The sequence below is a fragment of the Ornithorhynchus anatinus genome, chromosome 5, assembly GCF_004115215.2.
Source record: "Ornithorhynchus anatinus isolate Pmale09 chromosome 5, mOrnAna1.pri.v4, whole genome shotgun sequence".
Lineage (NCBI taxonomy): Eukaryota > Metazoa > Chordata > Mammalia > Monotremata > Ornithorhynchidae > Ornithorhynchus > Ornithorhynchus anatinus.
This window is the reverse complement of record NC_041732.1, coordinates 31,068,135-31,091,905: the sequence shown is the minus strand read 5'-3', so window position 1 is coordinate 31,091,905 and position 23,771 is coordinate 31,068,135. Positions and strand designations below refer to the sequence as shown.

At 42.4% G+C, this 23,771-nt stretch overlaps 1 protein-coding gene across 4 annotated transcripts in view; it reads left to right on the top strand.

Annotated features, from left to right (window-relative positions):
* PCSK6 (proprotein convertase subtilisin/kexin type 6) overlaps positions 1 to 23,771 on the top strand; it is a 164,843-nt gene that overhangs the window by 114,267 nt on the left and 26,805 nt on the right. For 3 of the 4 annotated variants that reach the window (XM_029066105.2, XM_029066108.2, XM_029066107.2), the window contains exons 13-15: positions 2,165 to 2,301; positions 20,074 to 20,253; positions 20,409 to 20,447. In XM_029066105.2, coding sequence (XP_028921938.1) covers positions 2,165 to 2,301; positions 20,074 to 20,253; positions 20,409 to 20,447 — 356 coding nt within the window. The remainder of the gene's footprint in view (positions 1 to 2,164; positions 2,302 to 20,073; positions 20,254 to 20,408; positions 20,448 to 23,771) is intronic. The other variant, XM_029066106.2, reaches the window with a different exon arrangement.

Below are 23,771 nucleotides of genomic sequence, written 5' to 3'. Positions count from 1 at the left end.
CTATGTGTTGACAGACTTGCAGCCTGACTCATTTGGAGGGAAAACTCATAAATGAAACCAGAGGGGCCGGGCAAGCTGGGGACTTTGGTCTCTTCAGTGCCACTCCTGTCTGTTCCCAAGAATCCACCTGAATGTTAGTTCATCTCCTCATTCCTTTTTCCTTTTTCCACTTCCACTTGCACAGCTGCTTTGCAAGAATCATGAGAGTCAAGAATTGGAAAACTGCTTTGGAGCAGTTAGATTCCTGGGCAGTGCAATGTGCATTCATGGCCGTGTGATTAAATCTGGGAATTGGATGAAATGAGAGGGCACCAGTAAACTGGATCCTGGCAATTTTTTTTTCCCAGCCAGCCATCATTACAAGTCTAGAATTTTGTATTTCAGCATAGCCTGATTAATTGCCCTCTCCTTTATCTTACTTAACTTGGTATTTTCTTCCCATCTTCAGGTTATCTAACTAAACCACACTGAATGCTAAATGGAAAATCTTTAAGCAAGTCTGTATATTTAAAGATGGTTTATTCCTGGGTTTTTTTGCCAAAAATTATATTGTGGTTCCAGTGTGGCACTGGATCTTTGTAGACTTTTGCAGACCCTTGCCACTTCGAAGCGGAAGGAAAATGTTTTCAAAAATGTAAAAACAAACTTTCTGTGAAGGCATATGCTGTTTATAATCAGTGTGCCTGATGTATATATTATTGTAAAATCCTGACTTGGGTTTTTTGTTTTTTGTTTCCTGCTGAATAAGTTTGGAAAATAAGATCTATAAGGCAAGGTAAGGAGGTATGAAATTATTCTGCCTGTAGAAGAACTAGATGAAAGGCTGTTTGAATAATTGTCTTCAAGAATATGAAGAGCATAAAGAGAATATTGACCAACTCTTACCCAAATGCACTAAAACTAGGCTATCCATTATTAATTCCCTGAAGGACCAATGATGATGAGAGAAGAGCCAGATCCTAGGGAAAGAGCAGGGGTCTAGGACTTCCACCACTTGCCTGCTGTGTGACGTTGGGCAAGTCACTTCTCTCCACCTCTGTTATCTCATCTGTAAAATGGGGCTTAAGACCATAAGCCCTATTTGGGACAGAGACTATGTCTAGCCGGATTAGCTTGTACGTACCTCAGCACTTTATGCAGTGCTTGAAACACAGTAAGTGCTTAACAAATAGCATTTTTAAAAAAAAAGATGGAGCACTTCAATTTGGTGGGGTTCTAATGGTGTGGAGGTCAAATGGGAGTTCCCATCTGGCCCAGATGAGAGATGGCTTTATCAGAGGTATAACAGGAAGAGGTGTGGCCTAGTAGATAGAACGTGGGCCTGGGAATCAGAAGGACCTGATTTCCAATCCTGGCTCCACCACTTGTCTGCTATGTCACCTTGGACAAGACTATTAACTTCTCTGTGCCTCAATTTCTCTGTGTAAAATGGGGATTAAGACTTTGAACCCCAAGTGGGACATGGACTGTATCCAAACATTCATTCAATCGTATGTATTCATTCAATTCATTCAATAGTATTTATTGAGCGCTTACTATGTGCAGAGCACTGTACTAAGCGCGTGCGTTTACTCTGTGTAGAGCACTGTACTAAGGACTTGGAAAGTACAATTCAGCAACAAAGAGAGATGATCCCTGCCCACAGTGGGTTTACAGTCTAGAGCATGATTAGCTTGTATCTACCCCAGCACTTGAAACAGTGCCTGGCACACAGTAAGCACTTAAATGCCATAAAGACCCAATTTGGTCATATGTCAGCCATTATAGGAAGGTTGATTTACATTTTTGGAAAGGTCGAGTGTACTTTCAAGTCTAAAAGAGCTCGTCACTCTCCCTCCCAGTTTCAGAGTGTGTTCCTGCCTGCCTTAAAGTGAGAGATTAATGACCAAGGAAAGTAGCTCTAGGATTCTAAATTCTTCTCCATTTTGCCACTTAGAGATAACAAGTAGAAACACTTGCTCTGAATGGCCACATTCCACCAATCCAAAAAGTACTTTTAACGAACAGGACTTGGGAAATATTTTGAAGAAACTTTTAATTCTTTTGTCACTTAGCAGGAGCAAGCTAAGTAAAAACTGAGGTTTAATTTGCCAGATACATAATCCCGTTTATTTTTGAAGTCGTCATGCCATATGATTCACGATGGCATATTCTCAAACTGCAGATCGCTTGATATTTCAAATGAAGGGTTTACCAACTGGGAATTCATGACTGTCCACTGCTGGGGAGAAAAAGCTGAAGGAGAATGGACTTTGGAAATTCATGACATGCCATCCCAGGCCCGTAATCCCGAGAAGCAAGGTAAGTGATACGGATGTGTCTGCCATCTGTAGATTATGTTTGCATTTATTTTGTGACTTGGCCTGTAGGATGTCATTTTTGCCACTGGCAGTGTTTCCCAAGCAAGTCCTAGCCCCTAGAATGGTGTTATTTCATCTAGAATGAAGATGAGAGCTGAAGGAACATTTGCAGATTTGAAGACGGTAAAAACAAGATGCTGTCTGTTCATTTTCTTAGAGGAAAGAGAATTTTAGATTAGACTCGAGTGAGGGTGATTCAACATTGGCCTAGGCTGTCAAAGGGGATTATATGCCTTCTCTACCTACCTCACAGCTTTGTTGTGAGGGCTAAAATGAACTAATTAATGTGAGAGTGTTTTGGGAATAAAAGCGCTATCGACAACCCAGGTACTCTGTGGAGGGTAACAACAGCAACTAGGTAGGGAAATGGTCTAACCGAACACTTAATGTCTTTTCCAACTCTAAAATTTTATGATTTGATGGAGCTCAAAGGGATATTTTTTAGCATTCATGGGAATTTTAAACACTGTTCGTGGCACAGTGGATAGACCACGGACCTGGGAGACAGGAGGTTGTGGGTTCTAATACTGATTCCGCCACTTGCCTGCTGTGTGACCTTAGGCAGGTCACTGTGCCTCAGTTACCTCATCTGTAAAATGGGGATGGAGACACTGAGCCCTACATGAAACGGGGACCCTGTCCAGACAGATTTGCTCGTATCCACCCCATTGCTTAGAACAGTACCCGGCACATAGTTAGCACTTAACAAATACCATAATTATTCATTATTATTATCTCCCATGTGAGGCAGGGCCTCACATGAGATTGTACCTACCTCAGCACTTAGTACAGTGTCTGGCACCATAGTAAATGTTTAACAATCAGATCAGAAGAGATTAATCTAGCTATATTTCCACATTCTCAGTGAATGCAATCAGCAGCCATTTAATGATAATAATAATAATAATGATGATGATGATGATGATGGTATTTGTTAAGCGCTTACTATGTGCCAAGCAGGAATGCTACTTAGAACATTTCTACTCATCTGCTTATTGTAGGCTATCCACAAATTACCCTATTGATCTAATCTGAATATTTCTAGTGATGATCTCTGAACTATCCTCTCTTATTAGAAGGTACTTCTTTCATAGATCCGCAGGTCCCTTTGGAGGTTCCAAGCCCTGGTTATAGTTAATGAGTGCCCGAGGGAAGAGATAAAGGCAAATAGATTAGATTGAAAACTTCAAAGAGGCAGAGATTGTGTCTTTTAGTACTTTTGTCGGTGCCCTGCACATGGTAAATGCTCAGTGAATTCTGTTGACCCTGATACTCCTGCAATAGAGGGTGATAGGCAATGGGCTCTGCAGTGGGGAAAAAAGTGAAGGAGAAACCATAAGAAGAACAGGGGCCCTTTCATGGGCACTTGTGGTTTAGTGGAGGGAGCAGGAGACTGAGATCAGAAGACGTGGGTTGTTGACCCAGCTCTGCCAGTAGGCTGCTAATGTCACTTTGGATTTCAGTATTCATGTGGATGTTCCCAGCGACCCTTTTGCCTCCCAGTTCCTCTCACTTCTCAACCCCACTGACCTCCTGCTCCACCCCACCTCACCCACTCAACCAAATTAAGTCATCATGGCCCACGTAGTGTCCATACCCATACTACCATTCTATGATGCACAAATTGATGCCCTCAAAATCACCCTCTCTATTAGACATCTGTTTCAGATGTTTTACTCTCTCCTCACACCTCCTGTCCCTCTGCTTCCTCCATCTCTTGCCCCTTACAACCTGGACATATGCTTTATTGAGAAAATTGAAGCTATCAGGTGAAAGCTCCCTAAAATCTCCCCTACTCCTCTCCAGTCCCTCCTTCCTCTTGCCCGGTCTTCAACTCTCCCATCTTTTCTAGCAGTATTTCAAGAGGAGAGCTCATGTGTCCTCTCAAAAGCTACCCGTTCCACCTGCGCCTCTGATCCTATTCCTTTGCATCTTATCAAAACATTTGTCCCCTGCCTTCTTTCATCCCTGACCTCCATCTTCAACACTTCACTCTCCAGTGACTCAGTGACTCCCCACTGCTTTCAAACATGCTTATGTCTCCCCTAACCTTAAAAAAACCCATCCTTTGACTGTACAGCTCTCTCCATTTATCACCCATCGCCCTCCTATCATTCCTCTCCAAACTCCTTAAATGAAGAGTCTACACCCGTTGCCTCCCTTTCCTCTCCTCCAATTATCTTCATGACTGCCTCAGACTCCAATCTGGCTTCTACTCCCATCACTTCACCGAAACTTCCCTCTTAAAAGTCACCAACGATCTCCTTCTTACCAAATCCATTGGCCTCCACTTCATCCTAATCCTCAACCTATCTGCTGTGTTCAACACTGAATCAACCCTCTTCTCCTGAATCGTGGTTTCAGTGACAATGTCCTCTCCTAGTTCTCCTCCTATCTCTCTGGCCACTCCTTCTCAGTCTCTTGCAGGCTCTGCCTCTCATCCACTAACCCCAAGACTCAGTTCTAGGTCCCCTTCTACAGTCTATCTATACCTACTCCTTTGGAGAACTCATTTGTGCCCATGCCCTCAGCTACCATCTCTATGTAGATGATTACCAAATCTACATTTCCAGCCTGATCTTTCTTCTTCTCCGTAGTCTCATATTTCCTCCTGCCTTCAGGACATCTCTTCTTGATTGTCCTGTGGACACTTCAAACTTAAACATGTCCAAAACAGAACTTCTTATCGTCCAATCCAAACGCTGTTGTCCCCTTGACTTTTCCATCACTCTATCCAGCACCACTATCCTCCCTGACTCACAAGCCTGTAACCTTGGCATTATTCTCAACACATCTCTGTCGTTCAACCCAAATATACAGTGTGTCACCAAATCCTGTCAGTCTACCATTATATCAATGCCAAAATCCTCCCTTTCCTTAACGTCCAAACTGCTACCAGATTGATCCAAGCACTTATCTTATCCCTCTTTGAGTCTTATGTCAGCCTCCTTGCTGCCCTCAGTTGCTTCCTGTCTTCACTCCAGGCCATACTTCACTCTGTTGCCCAGATCACATCTCTAAAAACAGTTCAGTCCACATTACCCCACCTCTCAAGAACCCCCACTGGTTGCCCATCCACCTCCACATCAAACAGAAACTCCTTACCATTTACTTTAGAGCACTCAATTACCTTGCCCCTTCCCATCTTACCTCACTGATTTCCTACTATGACCCAACATGCTCACCTCACTCCTTTGTCATCCTACTCACTTTATGTTGATCTAATCTATCTCACCACCAACACCTCACCCATGTCCTGTCTCTGGCCCGAAACTCCCCCTCCTTTCATTTCTAACAGATCATCACTCTCCCCCACTTCAAAACGATATTAAAATCACATCTCCTTCAAGACGCCTTCCCTAACTAAGCCTTCGTTTCCCCTACTTTCCATTCCCCTGTGTGAGACCTATGTACTTGTACCTTTTAAGAACTTGATATTCACCACACCCTTAGCTCACAGCACTTATGTAAACATCCATAATTTGTTTTAGTGTCTGTCTCCCCTCTATACTGTAAGCCTTTGTGGATAGGGAACGTCTCCCAACTCTGTTGTACTTTCCCAAGCACTTAGTACAATGCTCTGCATAGAATAAATGCTCAATAAATATGATGGATTGTTTTGGGCAAGTCACTTAACCCCTCTGCATCTCAGTTTCCTCATCTGTAAAATAGGGCAAATATAGTTTGTGAAATCTATGTGGGAGAGGGAAAGTGTCCAATCTGATAACCTTACCTTACCCCAGTGCTTAGCAATATAATAAGTGTTTAGCAAATGCCACACCTATCATTACTGTTGAGCACTAGGAAACATCATGGTTTGCTGGTGAGAAAGGGGCAGTCTACTACCTCTTACTCTGTTTTGTGCACTGACCAGAAGAATTATGTAAAATGAGTAAGTTGACCTAAAATACTTGGTATTAGTGAACATACTTGGTATTAGTGGTGTGTCTATTAACACCTGAGTCCATTTTGAGATTCCATATTTCCAAAGCTTTGAGAAATTGGGAGGTACCCAGAGGAAAACATAACAAATAATTGAAGGTCTGGAAAATGTCCTTAGAGGAGAGGTTGAAGGAATGGGGTCATTAGCCCAGAGACAAGAAGGACTAAGGACAACTTAATGATGGCTTTCCTAGTGTGTGAAACCTATTTACATGGAGGAAGGTGGCCAAACTATCCTTCATTTCAACTGAGAAGAAAAACTGGCTGTAAATTGCAACAACAGGGAGTCGTATTAGACATAAGCAAGGCATAAGGATCCCCTCTCAGGATTGCACCTGGAGAGTTTCCAGTACCCTACCAGACTCGTCTACAGAAGGGAGAGTCAAGAAGAGGCATATCCATTCCATTCCTAGCTTGGGCAGTGACTATCAAATCGAAGGCAAGTCAGCTACAAGTGAAAACTCACTTGTGCTGGGCAGCAGCGGCACGGGAGAGAGTCGAGAGCGGAGACTCAAGCTTACTGCACGAAAGAAGACAGTGGTAAACCACTTCTGTATTTTTACCAAGAAAAGTCTGTGGATACACTACCAGAACGATTGCATATGGAGATGGGGCATTCTGGGAGAGATGTGGCTAAGGAGTGGCTGTGGGTGAGAGATGACTCAACAGCGAAGCACAGAGACCAGGCATAGGGAAGATTAGGGACCAACATTAAGTGAGAACTTCACAGAACTTTAAAAATAGGTCACTTGTTCTAGGTTGCTGAGGTTCAGCTGTGCATTGAGGCAGAGAGAATAAATGACTGTCTCCTAAAATAACCTTTCCAACCTTAGGATTCTCTGGTCATTAAGATTGTAAGCTCATTGTGAGCAGGGAATGTGTCTGTCGTTGTACTCTCCCAACTGCTCTTGCACACAGTAAGCGCTCAATAAATATGATTGAATGAGTGAATATTATCATCCTCACTGAACCACCACAGAAGGGAACATAGGCTGAACTAGGAATAATAGAATGTGGAATATGTCTGGTATGTTGTACTCTCCCAAGTGCTTAGTACAGTGTTCTGCACACAGGAAGTGCTCAGTAAATACAATCGATTGATTGATTTGCAGAGCATTGGAAAGGTAGCATTCCCTGCCCTCCGCTTTAGTCTGGTTGAGGCAGAATATGTGCTGTGGAGTCAGAGTGACAGTGAAAATTATCTGTTTGTCTACAAAGCATTCCCCTGGGCAGGAGGCCAGTACATTTTAATCACTTTTGTAACAATTGCATCTACTCTGGGTCAACAGCTTTATTTTTATACTGCTACTTTCATCCTCATATAAGTCCTCATGCATTTTCTGTGTTGTAAGTTGATTTTTCAATTGGTGCTATTGAATGAGTATCTCAAAAACTCAGCCAATACTGAGGTTTCCTTAGGAATTAAGTGTTCTCATTCTAGTTCAAATGTAGCTGCTGAAATGAATCTTGCTCCTAAGTAATTAATTTTAAAGTGACTTAAAAAAATAAATCAGTGCTGGCTTTGCCCTCTATTTCCTTTCTGATCTTATTGGTATTTTCTGGGCAAGAAAAGAATTGGGTTTCACTTGATTGTCTCTTACACCAAAGGGAGAAATCTGGGGATTTACTATGTGTGTCCTGACCTACAGTTTGGCTTTATTAAAAGTTGTTTTCACACTAGGCTCTTCTAGGTCTTTCTTTAATCACTTTTCCTTCTGCTGTGAATTTCCTGGCAGCTGAAAGGGGAAGTATATATCCCAACTTTTCTTGGTCCCTTCAGATGATCAATCAGTGCTTTTTATTGAGCACTTACAATGTGCAGAACATTGTACTAAGCACTTAGGAAAGTAGAATATAACAGAACTAGCTGACATGTCTCACATGAAGGGCTTTCGCCTCTCTTCATTTCCTATCACCTTAACTTTTCTTCATCCTACTCTAGGATATTTTCAACTAGTAATTTAAAGTAAATAAATGTTATGCCTGATGTAATTCCAATTTAGTAAATGTGTATGATTCACAGAACATTTTAAGGACTATTCTCTCTCTGATCATTCCTGCTCCTTCAATTTCCCCTTCTCCAGACCCATCTCTAATGATGTTGTTGGTAAATTCCAAGAGTGACTGTAAATAGGATTTCTTTTTGGTTCACAAGGTTTTTCCTGTTGAAGCACCCATATTCTTGGAAGCGAGGGGATGTCCTTTGGTGAAAACAATTGCTCTGGGAATTGTTCTAGTGAGGAGGATCAACTTGGCCAGAGGTAGCACAGAGCTTTAAAAAGGAAAAAAAAACTACAGAACAGCATAATGAGGCCAGCTTGAACTTTGGTCCCTCTGACAAACTGAACCTAAGAACTCTTTCAGAGCAAACAAAAATCAGCTAACAAGTCTTCTTGTTCTGAATCTCTGTTAACTTTACCCTTACTTCTGTGTGCTGTGTGTGGGTTTTCCTGGGGTCAGTGCCAAAAAGAAGAAGCCTTAAGAAGTTCCCACAAATCTTGGTTTTCTTAAGAAATTAACCCGGTAAACTCGACACTACCTCCTGGCTTCATTAGCTGCTTCTTTCTCACAAAACCCTGAAAATCACAGTTAAGATCAGACAGGGATGGAGGGATGGCACACTGGGTAAAAGAAGTAATAACAGAAGAGGAAGCCACGAGAAGCAGCTTGGCTCAGTGGAAAGAGCCCGGGCTTGGTAGTCAGAGGCCATGGGTTCGAATCCCGGCTCTGCTACTTGGCAGCTGTGTGACTGTGGGCAAGTCACTTAACTTCTCCGTGCCTCAGTTCCCTCATCTGTAAAAAATGAGGATGAAGACTGTGAGCCTCACATGGGACAACCTGATTACCCTGTAATAATAATGTTGGTATTTGTTAAGCGCTTACTATGTGCAGAGCACTGTTCTAAGCGCTGGGGTAAACACAGGGGAATCAGGTTGTCCCACGTGGGGCTCACAGTCTTCATCCCCATTTTACAGATGAGGGAACTGAGGCACAGAGAAGTTAAGTGACTTGCCCACAGTCACACAGCTAAGTGGCAGAGCTGGGATTCGAACTCATGAGCCCTGACTCCAAAGCCCATGCTCTTTCCACTGCGCCACACTGCTGTATCTCCCCCAGCGCTTAGAACAGTGCTCTGCACATAGTAAGCGCTTAACAAATACCAACATTATTATTCTCTGTGCCTCAGTTACCCCATCTGTAAAATTGGAATTAAAACTGTGAGTCCCATGTGGGACAACCTTGTATCTACCCAGCACTTAGAACAATGCTTGGCGCTTAACAAATACCAAAATTATTATTATTATTATTAATAATAGTGATAACACTGGGGGCAAATATACCTACCAATTAAGGATGGAAACAGTGACTCGGACCCAAGCACAGATATCTGCATCACCCTTCCTTCCCCCTCCTATGGCCGAAGAGTACAGCTGGCAGGAGCGGGTTAAACCTCAGACTCACGGGACTTACTGCTTTATTTCTGGAGTGGAGTATACTCCTTAGGAATTGCCTCAACTTCCAATGTGACTGCTCCAAGCCCTCGAACACTTAAAATATGGGAGCTTTTGAAGCCACTGCATGTTTCAGCAGCTCCAAAATGTTAGGCTTGCATGGGCAGAACACTTTTGGAGCAGCAAGGGGCTTCTAGGATATAGAATGATTGAAATAACCCGATGGAAAGATTCATTTTAAAAGCTCACATCGTGGAGAATCGGTGGGTTTTGTCCTAAACTGATTTGGGCTTGATTGGAGACTCCTCCCATCAAAGTTTTTCCATCCAGAGTTTGTGAACCTTACGTAGTAAATGCCCAGTTCTCCTACAATTTGGAGTTGCATTAAAGAAAACTCACAGTGTAGGACTCACCTGATGTCGATGCAGGGCGTATGGGCACACGTGTATGAACACAAACCTTTTCTTCCAGCCCTGTCTCATGCCGTATCCAGACATAAGGTTGTCAGAAAATATTCCATAGTCCCCTACCAGTATTCAAGGGAAAACTTGTTAGGATTTAGCTAAGGCAAACCAGGAGGGTTGTGGTGATGAGAGTAATCTCCATTCTTGTTTGCTCTAGATAATTGTCCTCTCTATTTCTTAGCTATAAAGAAGCTATTTATGGTGATGTTTTGCTGTGTCTTGCAAGGGTGGTTCAAGTTCTCTTTTCTGGATCTGTTGGTGTTTCTTCTCTTCTCGGGGCCTCTGGTGGAGAGGTCGGCAGTGGATGACTGCAATACTTATCAACTGAACCTTCCATCATTCTCAAAAGAAAAGAATGAAGAGCACTGTGCATGCGTGACTGTGTATAAATGGGTATTCCACTTTAGCAATTTAGAAACTCCATTCTGTTCAATTTCTTACCATCTGCCCAGAAACAACTTTTTGTCATATTTTTGTAAAATAAATGTATTGCTTTCAAGTGGGACATCTAGCTGGGTTTAAAAATTGCTGTTTATTTTAAGTTTGTTTTAACACAAGAAGGAGTTCCTGCAAGTTTAATCATGTTTGGCACACTTTTGGGGTGTGGCTATTCATCTCAGTTTTGTTTTTTCAACTAACCATAGAAAAGAGAGCATGTCCCATTCCCAGTCTCATATTTTGAGGTTATTCCTTTTTTTACTCGGGTGGGGGTTTTTTAGCCCGCCTATTTGTATTTTAATGTTAGTTTTACTGACATCTGCTTTGATGCAATTGCACCTTGCCGCCTGTGATAAGTTTTATAATCTTTATTCTGTGGCCCATTCTGCCTTACAGGGTTATTTAGTGTTAGAAATCCAAATTAAATGTACTTGCCCTTTATGCTGATTTTAATGTTAGTTCTAAACTCCCATTCCTTAAAGGCATGTTTGAATTGTATGATACCACATTCCGAGAGGCAGGCTGAAGAATAATTTTAAAGTAAATAACTAGCAATATAATACTCGAAAAGTTTTGTTGTGTTATTTTTGATATAACAGTTTTTCCATTAAATTTCATTCGTAGGCATTTTTTGAATTAGGATAATCCAATACTCCAGTGTTTATTTCCCATCATAACTTTTTAAAGTTTACAGTTCAACGAAGAAGAAATTGAGTTACTCCTAACTTGGCTTGTCTCTTCCTCATGAGTCCATAGAAAGAAGCCCTGCTTTGGATAATCGCATAACTCGGCAGTTTTGTTATTTTACATGTATGTTGAAGATCAGTTAAATTCCCTAGGAGATCATTTAAATTTCAGAAAAGATTAATGTTTAATACCACACTCGTACAAAATTTAAAAGATACCTAATTAAGGAAAGTCAGTCCAGAATGCAATTCAAGAAAATTTTCTGCACTTCTCTTTAATGTGATATATTTTTAAATGCTTCATAATTCATTGTGTGGGCATTGTAGATAGGAGAATAACTTGTGTGAGAACTTCTAAAACCCTAGGCTTAAACTAAATACTAGTCCTAGCTTTGTCCCTGGTTCATTAGCTCTCTCTGTGCATAAGCATAGACAAGCCTATTAGATGCAACCTTTGATCACTCAAGCACTAACACCCAGTTTGTGGGTTATCCAGGTCCTTGCTGTCATCTCCTGTCCCTCTGGTTGCATATCTGAAGCCATAGTTATCCAGATCCTTGCTTTCACCTCCTTTCCCACCTGCTGCGTGTCTGAAGCCATTCTTTGACTCATAAGCACTGATAAAAAATTCCTAGCAATGATAATAATAATAGTAGAACTTGTTAAGCACTTACTATGTGCCAAGCACTGTTCTGAGTGTTGGAGTGTATACAAGTTAATCAGATTAGACACAGTCCCTGTCCCACCCAAGGCACACAGTCTGAAAAGGATTGAATCCCCATTTTAAAGATGAGGTAACTGAGACCCAGAGAAGTTAAGTGACTTGCCCAAGGTCACACAGCAGACATGTGGCAGAGCCAGGGTTAGAACCCAGGTCCTCTGACTCCCAGGCCCCTGCTCTTTCCATTAGACCATGCTGCTTTCCCAAGACTTCTGGCCAAAGCTTCCGTGTTTTTCAGTGCTCTCTTTATCCTCCACTTTCACACAGAAACAAAAGTGGGATGTGTTTTCCACAATGCCAGGGAACATGATGGCTTAAGTAGTCAGTCAATTGTATTTATTGAGTGTTTATTGTGTGCAGAGCACTGTACTAAGAACTTGGGAGAGTACAACAGCAAACAGACACATTCCCTGCCCTCAACAAGTTTATAGTCTAATGGGAAATAGTGTGACCTAGTGGAAGGAGCATAGGCCGGGGAATCAGAGGACCTAGGTCCTAATCCCAACTCTGCCACTTGTTTGCTGGGTGACCCTAGGCAAGTCACTTCACTTTTCTATGCCTCAGTTACCTCATCTGTAAAATAAGAATTAAGATAGTGAGTCCCATTTGTGACATGGACTTGGCAGAGAAAAAAGGGTTAACAAATACCATTTAAAAAAAAAAAGGCAAGAATTTCTTCTCATACTCCATACCACTATATACACATCTGCCTCCAATATTTTCTATCCATCTTTGGGAATAAACTTGAGTCTTGTTATATCGTCTGTGCCGATGAGACTTCATTCCAAGGTACTTTACAAACCAGGAGCCCGATTCTGGCTTTGAGTAGGGTGGGGTTAGGCCATGGAGTCCCTAAAGGAACTCAGTGCTTACACTGAAAGAGGTGATTCCTTCCCCCTAGGATAAGCAGCTTGGCCTGGTGGATAGAGCATGGGCCTGGTAGTCAGAAGGACCTAGGTTCTAATTCCGGCTCTGTCGCTTTTCTGCTGTGTGACCTTGGGCAAGTCACTTGACTTCTCTGTTCCTCAGTTACCTCATCTCTAAATGGTGATGAAGACCATGAGCTCCATGTGGGACAGGGACTGTGTCCAACATGATTATCCTGTATCTACCCCAATGCTTAGAACAGTGCTTGACACATAGTAAGTGCTTAATAAATACCATCATTTTTATTATCATTACAAGTGTTGTACTGTATGTTTGCTGCTTGAGCAACCCACAGAGATGTTTAGAGGAAATAGGTTACAGGTGGCCACAGATTTAGCAATAGCCTGAGTGGCAGGTGGATGCTGGACCCGGGCATTTTTATGGAAAGGGTTGCGGGCAGCTGTTCTGTCTCCTCAGGGCCATCATCAAGTTTCAAGCAGACTTTTCAGTTCATGGTTTGCCACGCTGATGTGAAACTAGTTATGTTGAGGGGGGACACTTTTAGATTCAACCCACCTGGAAACGTTTTCTACGGCCTCTGGGTGAGGGCTGTTGCCGTGAGATGCTTTTTACCCCTATCTCCTTTCATTGAACATGTGCCGTTCTCTCCCATCCCCCAGAAACTTCGTGCCCTGCTGCTCAGTGCTGGGATCGCTGTATACACCAGGGGCTCAAGGAACACGTACAATATGAACCTGCTGGACTTTTGTCACCCTCTAAAATTTGCCTCTTTAAATCTGCGGCCAGTATCTTCCGTCAAGTGTGTGTGACAGAGCTTGGCAAAATCAACCAATCGTATTTATTGAGCTCTTGGGAGAGTACAATACGGCACCATAACAGGCACATTCCCTGCCCACAATGAGCTTACAGACTAGAGGAGACAGACATTAATATAAATAAATAAATTACAGATATGTACATAGGTGCTGTGGGGCTGGAAGGGGTAATGAGTCAAGCGACTCAGAAGGGAGTGGAAGAAAAGGAAAGGAGGGCTTAGGGAAGGCCTCTTGGAATCGATGTGCCTTCAATAAGGCTTTGACGGTGGGGAAAGTGATTGTCTGTCGGACATGAAGAGAGAGGGCGTTTGGACCAGAGGCAAGATGTGGGTGAGACGTCAGCTGTGAGGTAGATGAGATCGAGGTACGGTCAGTAGGTTGGCATTAGAGTAATGAAGTGTTCGGTCTGGGTTGTAGTAGGAGAGTAGTGAGGTGAGATAGGAGGGGGCAAGGTGATTAAGTGCTAAACCGCTTTACATCAGTCAATACTATGGCAATACTTCGGTCTGCACAATGGGACCAAATTTGCCTGCGAAGCACTTTGTGATTGATTCATGGGTATATTCAAATATCAATCACAAAGTTTTCTCTGAGGACAAAGAAGTATGCCTTTTTTATGGCTTCACATAATGCACACTCTTTAGCTATAGATCACAGTTTCTCTACCATCCTAGAGGGACTTTTTGTCCAAGTTCTTTTGTACTGAATCTATAATCTTCATATTTCATCATTTGTGACTTCTGTGCTGCAAAGAGTTATGGCGGCCAAGAAAATCTGTGAATTTGAAAGTATTAAGTATCCAGTCTAACAAAACTAGATAGCCGTACTCTTTTGGATTTGATTTTTAACTTTTTTAAAGATCATGTTCATCGTAATTCAAAGAGCATGCTTACATTTCAGCTCATGAATAGAACCTCACTTTTCCTGAAGTTTTGCTCTTTATTAATATCCGGTTTACTTGTCAGAAAAGCCCCAATTCACTAGAGAAACTGCAGCATTAAAGATAATGGATGATGATAAAGCCCTTTATTGGCTGCATTAAAAGGAATTCATTTTGTAAACCTGAGGATTATCTACAGTTCTCACAATTTCAATTGCTTAAGCTTTCCTTTTCATCTTTGGAGACAGGACCCAGGCAATACTTGTTTTAAATATTTAAGCAGGTGGATTTGTGGTCCTTTCTAATATAGCCTAAGGAATCCCATGAAGTAAATGCCAAGGAATTTGGATATTGGCATTCTAAACCCTTCCTGGAAATTAAGGGATTAGGAGTATTGGAGTATTTTTTATTATGTACTTGAACAAACGTGTCTTATCTTGACTAATAATTCATTTTTTTGCTGAAAGGAATTAGCTATTTAAATCGTACCTCCCCACAATTCTGACTAACCTTAAAATTCACAGAAAATTCACAAAAAAAGAGTCTAGTCTTAGTCTGCAAAGCCCAGTTTTTTTAATAGTGTTGCCCTGGAAATATCTGTTTTTGATCCACTCTTCACATGGCAAATATAATCCTTGATGCCGCTTCTGGGGTGGTGGGGGTGACACTATTTTGGACCTGGGGACCACTTGTGCCACCCAGAAGCCCAACCTAGGAAACTGGATTCCAACACATAATAATAATAATAATAATAATAATAACAGTGCTCTGCACACAGTAAGCACTCGATAAATATGATTGAATGAATTGAATTAATTAATTAATCAATTAATTAATTAATATGTCCCAGACAGTGTACCAAGTGCTGATGTGGTTACAGGCAAGCCGGGTTGGACACAGTCCCTGCCCCACATGGGGCTCACAATCTCAATCCCCATTTTACAGATGAGATATCTGAGTCCCAGAGAAGTGAAGTGACTTGTCCAAGGTCACACAGCAAGTAAGTAGCAGAGACGGATTTAGAACCCATGACCTTCTGACTCCCAGGACCGAGCTCTATCCGCTACGCCATGCCACTTCTACCCGATCAACAGAGGGTAGCTAGGACTCGGACACTCCTTTGTCCCTCCACGACCATCAGTCTCAAGGCTCAGAAGCACGGGAGAGCCCCTAAGGTCTTGCAACTTACCTCTATTAACCCCGGCCCTGACGTAGTCACACCTCCCGAGGCAGACGCCCTGCTGCTCTCGATCGCGTGTCGAAGTGTAAGCAGCTGAGATTTAATATAGCGAGAGTTTTGACGTGGCAGTGGCACAACTTATTTACCATGGCGAATAACACACCACGAGCACAGTCGAGGGCTCATCAGCAAGGGGCAGTTCGGCTGGCTGTGGAAGCCGACCACAGCAGTTAAACGAGGAGGTGACCGTCAGGCATTCGGGTGAGTGTCTTGCTTGTTAGGCTACAGCCTTCACGTGCCTCAGCTGCCCAGAGAGAGAAACCGAACCAATCTGGAGAAAAAGGTGCTGCTTGAGCCACCTGTGGCTCCACCATCTTTCCGGCCCCACCCTGAGGCTTTTCCCAACCCAGAGGTGGTTTCTCCAGGCTTGGCGCCTTTAACTCCTGCCTCTGGAGCCAGGACTGTGAAGGTCTCTCTAGAAAGCCTTAATACCTGGCTCATTAGCCACACCTACTAAGCACCCCCAGACAAGGTTTCCCGTGGGCCTTTGCTTGCTGATCTAGACTGAAAGCTGGCTATGGGCAGGAAATGTGTCTGCTAATACTGTTGTACTCTCTCAAGCGCTTAGTCCAGTGTAATAAGCAGTAGATAAATACCATTGATTGATCCAGGCCACTGCAGCTTCCCTGCCCTGTTGAGAATCAGCCTGCTCCCTGGTGGGAGATGTGCTTCTCTGTCAAGTGGATGTCAATTCAGTGACCCACCCAGAGGTCTTTGTCTTGTGATTTCGAGTCGTCTCCGACCCATAGCGACAACACGGACACACCCCTCCCGGAATGCCCCCCTCCATCTGCAGATGCCCTGGTAGTATATCCATAGTTTCTTCATAAAAATATGGAAGTGGCTTACCATTGCCTCCAATGTGCAGTTAACATGAATCTCCACCCTCGATTCTCTCTCAAGCTGCTGCTGCTTAGCGCAGGTGAGTTTTGACTTGTAGCAGATTGCTTTCCACCTGCTAGCCACTGCCCAAGCTAGGAATGGAATGGATATGCCTCTGCTCTCCCTCCCATAGTCGAGATTGGTAGAATACTGGAAACTCCCGGTGCAACCGTGTAAGGTGAGCCATGAGGTAGTCGTGGCCAAAAACTGGGAAAGGTTCAACCTTCTTACCTCTTTTGGGGGAGGTGAATTTTTCTGGGTTGATAACGTCTGCTGGGTGTGGTCACCTCTGAAGGGAAGGAGACATGGCTCAAATCCACTTCGGGGTGAGTTAGCCAACTTCCCTTTCATGCCCTGCTAGATGTCAGGTGGCCAAACCTACAGCGGCCTGCCTGGTCCTTCAAGTAGATGCCGGCTAGGGTGGCCTCCCCTGTGCAGAGATCGTGGGAGAGCCTTTTAACGGCCTTTCTTTTAGGCTTGGATTTGGAGGGGACCTGATGCAGTGTGGTCTCCAAGTACTCTTCCTTGCTTCCCGAGGCATCCAGATGCATCCTGGTGAAGAGATATTGTTTTGAGAAAGGTGTCAAGGCTCAGGAAAACTGCTTCTTCCAACATGGAGAAAAATTGATTGACTCTTCCTCTTCTAGCTACAAAAACCTAGCTACATTGGGAGGAAACCTGCAAATAGGGCTGGAATGCCCAGAAGAGACATTTAGCCTAAATCTTACCTCATGCCTAAATATTAGGAATTCAGGAAGTCTCACCTCTAAACATTTCTAAAATTTAGTTCCAATTTAATGTGTACTTTGAAGGTGGAGGGAAAAGAGCATGGCCTAGTGGAAAGAGCATGGGCCTGGGAGTCAGAGGGCCAGAGTTCTAATCCTGGCTCTGCCAAGTACCTGCTGTGTGACCTTGGGCATCTCACTTAACTTCTCTGTGCCTCACTTCCCTCCTTTGTGCCTCACTTCCCTCATTTGCAGAATGATGATTCAGTGCCTATCTTCTCTCCTCCTTAGACACTAAGCCCCATGGGGGTCTGATTATTTTGTTTCTACCCCAGCTCTTAATACAATTCTTGGCATATAGCAAGAGCTTAACAAATACCACAGTTATTATTATTAAGAAGAAAATCACACATTTTCTCTTTTCTATGCTAGTTTTGGGGACTCAGGGCATCCTTAACCTTCGTCTTCACAAACTGGACTAATCCCTTCTCTTTCCATACTTTCAGAATAGCCTGGGTTGAAAATTAAAGGAGCTAGGGAATATATGTTTCATGTTAGGCCCATCCTGAGTGACTTGAGAAAAAGAAAAGTTCAAATGTGAAAGCACCGAAGCAGTCTCTTCTCTCTGTTCAGTTAGGGATATGACAAATATCCACCATTTCAATCAGTGGTATTTATTGAGTGCTTAATATGTGCAGAGCACTTGTCTGCTGTGTGACCTTGACCAAGAAACTTCGTTTCTCAGGGCCTCAGTTAACTAGCTAATCTGTAAAATAGGGATTAAGACTTTAGGGCCCATGTGGGTTATGGACTGTGACTAACCTTCTTAGCTTGTGTCTACCCCAGTGCTTAGTACAGTGCCTGGCACATAGTAAGCACTTAACAAATACCATAAAAAGTACTTTTTAATACTTTTCACTAAAGAAATCCAGAAAATGCTTTAGAACTGTATTGTTAATGTGTCATTTACTCTTTGGTAATACTACTTTTGGGTATGTTTTCCTTTGTTTATTGCAATGAAACCATATCCAGAAATACAGATCTAATTTTAGTTCTGTCTCAGGAACAGTTCCTTTTTAAGCAGGTGTTTTGGAAGACATTTCTTGGATGGAAATATATTTCATCTTAAATTATAGCTTATACAGCTCTTAGTTCCTGTAATAAAGTTATTATGCTTTTAACATAGTCACAGTTTATCTTTTGAAAATTGGAGCATTTCAATTTTTCTTAGTTGTTTTGAAAAAGCTTTAATGCAAGAGTAAGCAAGAGAAGATCCATAAGAAATGGTCATTTATTGGTTTCTTTGACTGCTTTTGTATGTCAGATTCTTCCAAGACTCTTATTCTCTGCTCATATTTAAAAATTAGTAGGTAATGGTGAACTTCATGCCAGGGCTAAGAAGAAAATCATGTCATTGTTTTAATGGCTGGACTATGTTTTCTAACTAAAGGTAAATTAAACTAGAGGATCATCACTTATCTCATTAAAAGGCAACAGGTACAAAAATGGCCTTACTGCCAGAGGAGAATGTGGGTGGTGGCTGTGGTTTTAGGAGGGAAGTCTTTACTGGCCAAATCAAGGTCTACGCTTTTCAGCTCCTGGTTTATTCTGCCGGGGTGACTACCTTGGGGCAAAGTGTGGTGTGATGATATCAAACAGGGATATAGTCTGAAGCCCCAGTTTGTTGAAATAGAGACAGAAATTTTCACTGCTAGGATGGACCCAGAGAAGCTGGAAAAATATTTTTCTCGTAGATAATGATTGTAAATTGTAGGGTCTTTGAGGGCAGGGATCACAGTAAGTGCTCATTGACTGATCAGTACTTAGAGCTAAAGACAGAGCCCGATTCTCTCTGCAGTGAGAAAGGGCTGTCAGAAATCCTTGGAAACCTCTTCCTGGGCTTCCAAGGAGGTGAGGGAATGATCTTCCCAGCTGCTGGGAGTCATGAAATCTCTGGCAGGCCATGGGCTCCCAGCGTAGGGGAAGCTCAGGGTTGAGGCGGCTCAGAAGTGAGGATAATAACACCACCAATAATAATAAAAATAATGGTATTTGTTAAGCACTTATTATGGGCCAGGCATTGTACTAAGCGCTGGGGTAGAAACAAGCAAATTGGGTTGGACACAGTCCCTGTCCAACATGGGGCTCCCAATCTCAATCCTCATTCTACAGATGAGGAAACTGAGGCTCAAAGAACTGAAGTGACTTACCCAAGGTTACAAAGCAGACAAGTAGAGGAGCCAGGATTAGACACATGATCTTCTGACTCCCAGGCCTATGGTCTATCTACTAAGCCATGCTGCTTCCAATTTCAAGCATCTAGTGCAGACTGTATACACAGGAATCAACTTAATCAAGACTTTAAGCTCACTGTGGGCAGGGAATTGTGCCTATCAACTCTTTTATATTATGCTCTGCACACAGTAAGCACTCAATAAATAAGATTAACTGAATGAATGACTTGGCCAGACCCCAGTCACTCAACGTCTTCTATTAGGAGTCTTCCTACCTGGTTTTGTGGTTTGTGGGACTGTAGGAAGAAGTTTCCTGCTTAAACTGTGACACTTTGCTATTTAACAGGGAAATTGAAAGAGTGGAGTCTCATTTTATATGGTACGGCTGAGCACCCCTACAACACGTTTAGTTCCCATCAGTCGCGGTCAAGAATGCTGGAGATTTCAACGTCCGAACTGGAACCGTCCAAAATTGCCTTGTTCCATAGTCAGATGGAGGCCCCAGAGGATGAGGATGATTACACAGGTAAAGGCACCCAGAAAAAAGAGTGCTAAAGTGTTTCACTTTTCATTGGGTTACTTAAGCTGTGGGGCCTGTACCAGGCAAATGGTGGGTGATGAAATTTTATGGTTTATTTTGCTCGGAAGTAGTAATAATGAGAGTAATTTGCACTTACACAGCTCCTTCCATCCAAGGCTCTTCTAATATTTTACAGACAAGTAAGTATTCTACGGACAAGTAAGTATTTTCTCCTTTTCCCAGGCTGGGAAGCAGAGGCCAAATATAATTAAAAAATATAATGCACCTCGAGGCAAAACTAAGCTGTAGGACAATATTTTTCCTCTCATTAATAACTTCTGCCCCATCTCAATTCCCTAGTCGCCACTTCCTCTAGTTAGTTAACTAATTATTTTCTATCTAATAACAATGGTATCTATCAAGTATTTGTTATGAGCCAGATACTGTGCTAAACACTGGAGTAGATAAAAGGTAAATAAGTCCCTGTTCCACATGGGGCTCAAAGTTCTAAGAGGGACAGACATCAGGGATTTTATCCCCACGTGTCAGATGAAGAAGCTGACTCACATATAATAACAATAATAATAGTAATTGTGGTATTTGTTAAGCACTTACTATGTGGCAAGCACTGTTCTGAGCACTGGGGTAGATGTGAGATATTCAGGTCGGACACAGTCCCTGTCCCACCTGGGCTCACAGTCTTAATCCCCACTTTACAGATGTGGTAACTGAGGCACAGAGAAGTGAAGTTGTTTGTCCAAGGTCACACAGCAGACATGTGGTGGAGCTGGGATTAGAACCTAAGTCCTCTGACTCCCAGGCCCGGGCTCTTTCCACTAGGCCACGCTGCTTCAGAAATTAAGCGACTTGCCCAAGATCACGCAGCAGATAAGTGGAGGAGCCGGGACTTAGTTACGGTATTTATCACGTGCCTGCAGTGTGCCAGGCAGGCACTCTGCTAAGTACTGGGGTAGAATCAGGATAATCGTACATGGGGCTCACGATCTAAAAGCCACTCAGTCGGTTTTAGATCCCACTGCTACTTAACTTTGCTCCTCTCCCACTGCAACCCAGCCTGAGCATTTAGCTCTTCCAACACCAATCTACCTCCTGTACTTGGTTCTTGTCTCTCTTGCTGTCAACCCCTTGGTCTCTTCTTCCGTCCTGTCTGGAACTCCCTCCCACTTTGTATCTGACAGACCACCACTCCTCCCATCTTTAAACCCCTACTAAAGTCATATCTCCTCCTGGAAACCTTCCTTAACTAACTTCCCATCTCCCCACCTTATTCTCCCTTCCTTTTATGTCACCTATCCACTTTGATCTGTGACCCCTAAGCAGTTTATTACCCCACTCCCCAACCATTGCATACCTATCCTTATATTCTGCTGTTTTCCCTCTCTGTCATTTCTCTCTCCCACTAGATTGAAAGCTCCTTTAGAGTAGAGATCTTGAAATAGTAACGATGATGATAGAGGTATTTGTTAAGCACTTACTGTGTGCCTTGCTTGTACAGAGCGATGGGATAGATACAAGATCATCAGGACAGCCACAGTTCCTGTCCTTCAAGGGACTTGCATTCTAAGTAGGAGGAACAGGTTTTGAATCCCCATTTTAAAGAAAAGTTAACTGACTTTCCCAGCGGGTGAGTGGCGGAGGTGGGATTAGAACACAGATCTTCCGACTCTGTTTTCCACTAGGCCAGGCTGCTTTTCCCAATTCTATTGTACAACAATAACAACAACAAAGACCCTATTGTGTTGTACTTTCCCAAGCACTTTGTACAATGTTGTGTACACAGTAAGCTCTTAATAAACACCATTGATTGATTAAGAGAGATAGAGAGTAGGAATCTTATCCCCATTTTACAGATGAGGAAACTTGGGACACAGAGTGACTTAACCCAAGGACACACAGCAGGCCAGTGGCAAAGTCAGAATTAGAACCCAGATTTTCTGACTCCCGGTCCCATATTCGTTCCACTTAGCCCAAGCTGCTTTTCAAACTGAAATCAACCCTGAGCCACAGTGAATTATATGGATTTTATTTTAAAAAAAAAACCTCTTTCTAAGGGAAGTTCTGGTTAGCGGAAGGTAGTAGTTAAAGGAGTGACCTTCTTAAATAAACTTAAATGGGGTCCTTACTAAAGAAGTAATTGTCTGTTGACAGGTCTGGAAATTTTAAACCCACAGATACTGTTGCTAAACAAGGAGAGGCTTATGCACATTTTACAAGAGTACCAGAGAAAGTCTTCTGAGAATTTTTTTTGTGTGTGACAGGGTCAAAATATTTTCAGTACAGTTTCAATTTTGATGGAAGCCCTGACTTTCACTAGGTGTTTCTGAGGTCAGGGATAAATAATAGTCATGTAGAAAAAGCCTTTCACAATCTGATATAGATGTTTTAAATATATCCATTCAGCCACAATCTGTGGGCCAATGATGGTAGATGTATAACAGATAAGAGGCATCGACTCTGAAAATAGAACAAAAGTTCCAATAGTTTTACTAAACGGTAATCTGTTCCTTGAGCTTTGAGACTTCATGAAAGTCATTAGCAAGTAACAGGGCAGCTTTAGTTGGACAGAAATTTTTAGATAAATATTATGGGTGTTAGATAAATGCTGGAAGACATTTAAGCATACAGATGTTGAAGTTATGCAATGCCTGTCTGAAATTTAACAAAATGGAGAATTCATACCTTGGTGAATGATTCAGTTAATGTATTCTGTATTCAGCTAGTATCCACCAGCGTAAATTAGTGTTGATTCAATTTAGAAATTTCACCAAACCTTCCACTAAAATGAGTATTAAATTATGTACACACTAATCTACTGTGGTTTTTCCTTGTGGTTTATAAACTCTGGTAAGATCCAGTAATTATTAATGAGGGCCTGAATAGTTGCTTCAAAACTTAGCATTGTTTGTATGTTTTTCATAAAAAGTGCAAGATATTTTTATGCATGGAGAATGAAAGGCATAAACTTGTAAGGCATAAACCCTATGTCTGCAGTTCACTGTGACATCAGCCTTTCAATGTAATAACCCAGCCCACTGTAAACTCCCTATAGTCTGACTAAAAACTATTAGAACTCTCAATTTCCCTCCCAATCTAATTGGTCTGGAGAACTCTCCAAGTGACTTCGTGGTCCTGCTGCTGTCCTTCCTCTCTCACTGCAAAATGAACATCACGATCTCTGTGAGGTCATCGCTTAAAGGTTCAGGATGTCTCTTTGCAGATACTGAAAGGCTTTTAGATATTATTTTCTCCCTTCTCCTTCCCCCAGCCCCCAAAAGTCTGAAATTGTTGAGAAAGATCATTTCAATCAAGGAAGGACTAACTGGGGTTCTTCTCTGGGTACTAGGAGTGAATGTTTTGAAGAACAGCATCTGCAGGAAAAGGCTGTAAGGGAATCAATTTAACTGCTCACATTTCTCAGCGTTGCTACTGCAATGACAAAATCTCCTGGGATGAAAAATTTAGATAAATGGCTAGGGAGTATGAGAGTGAGAGGAGTAATCTAT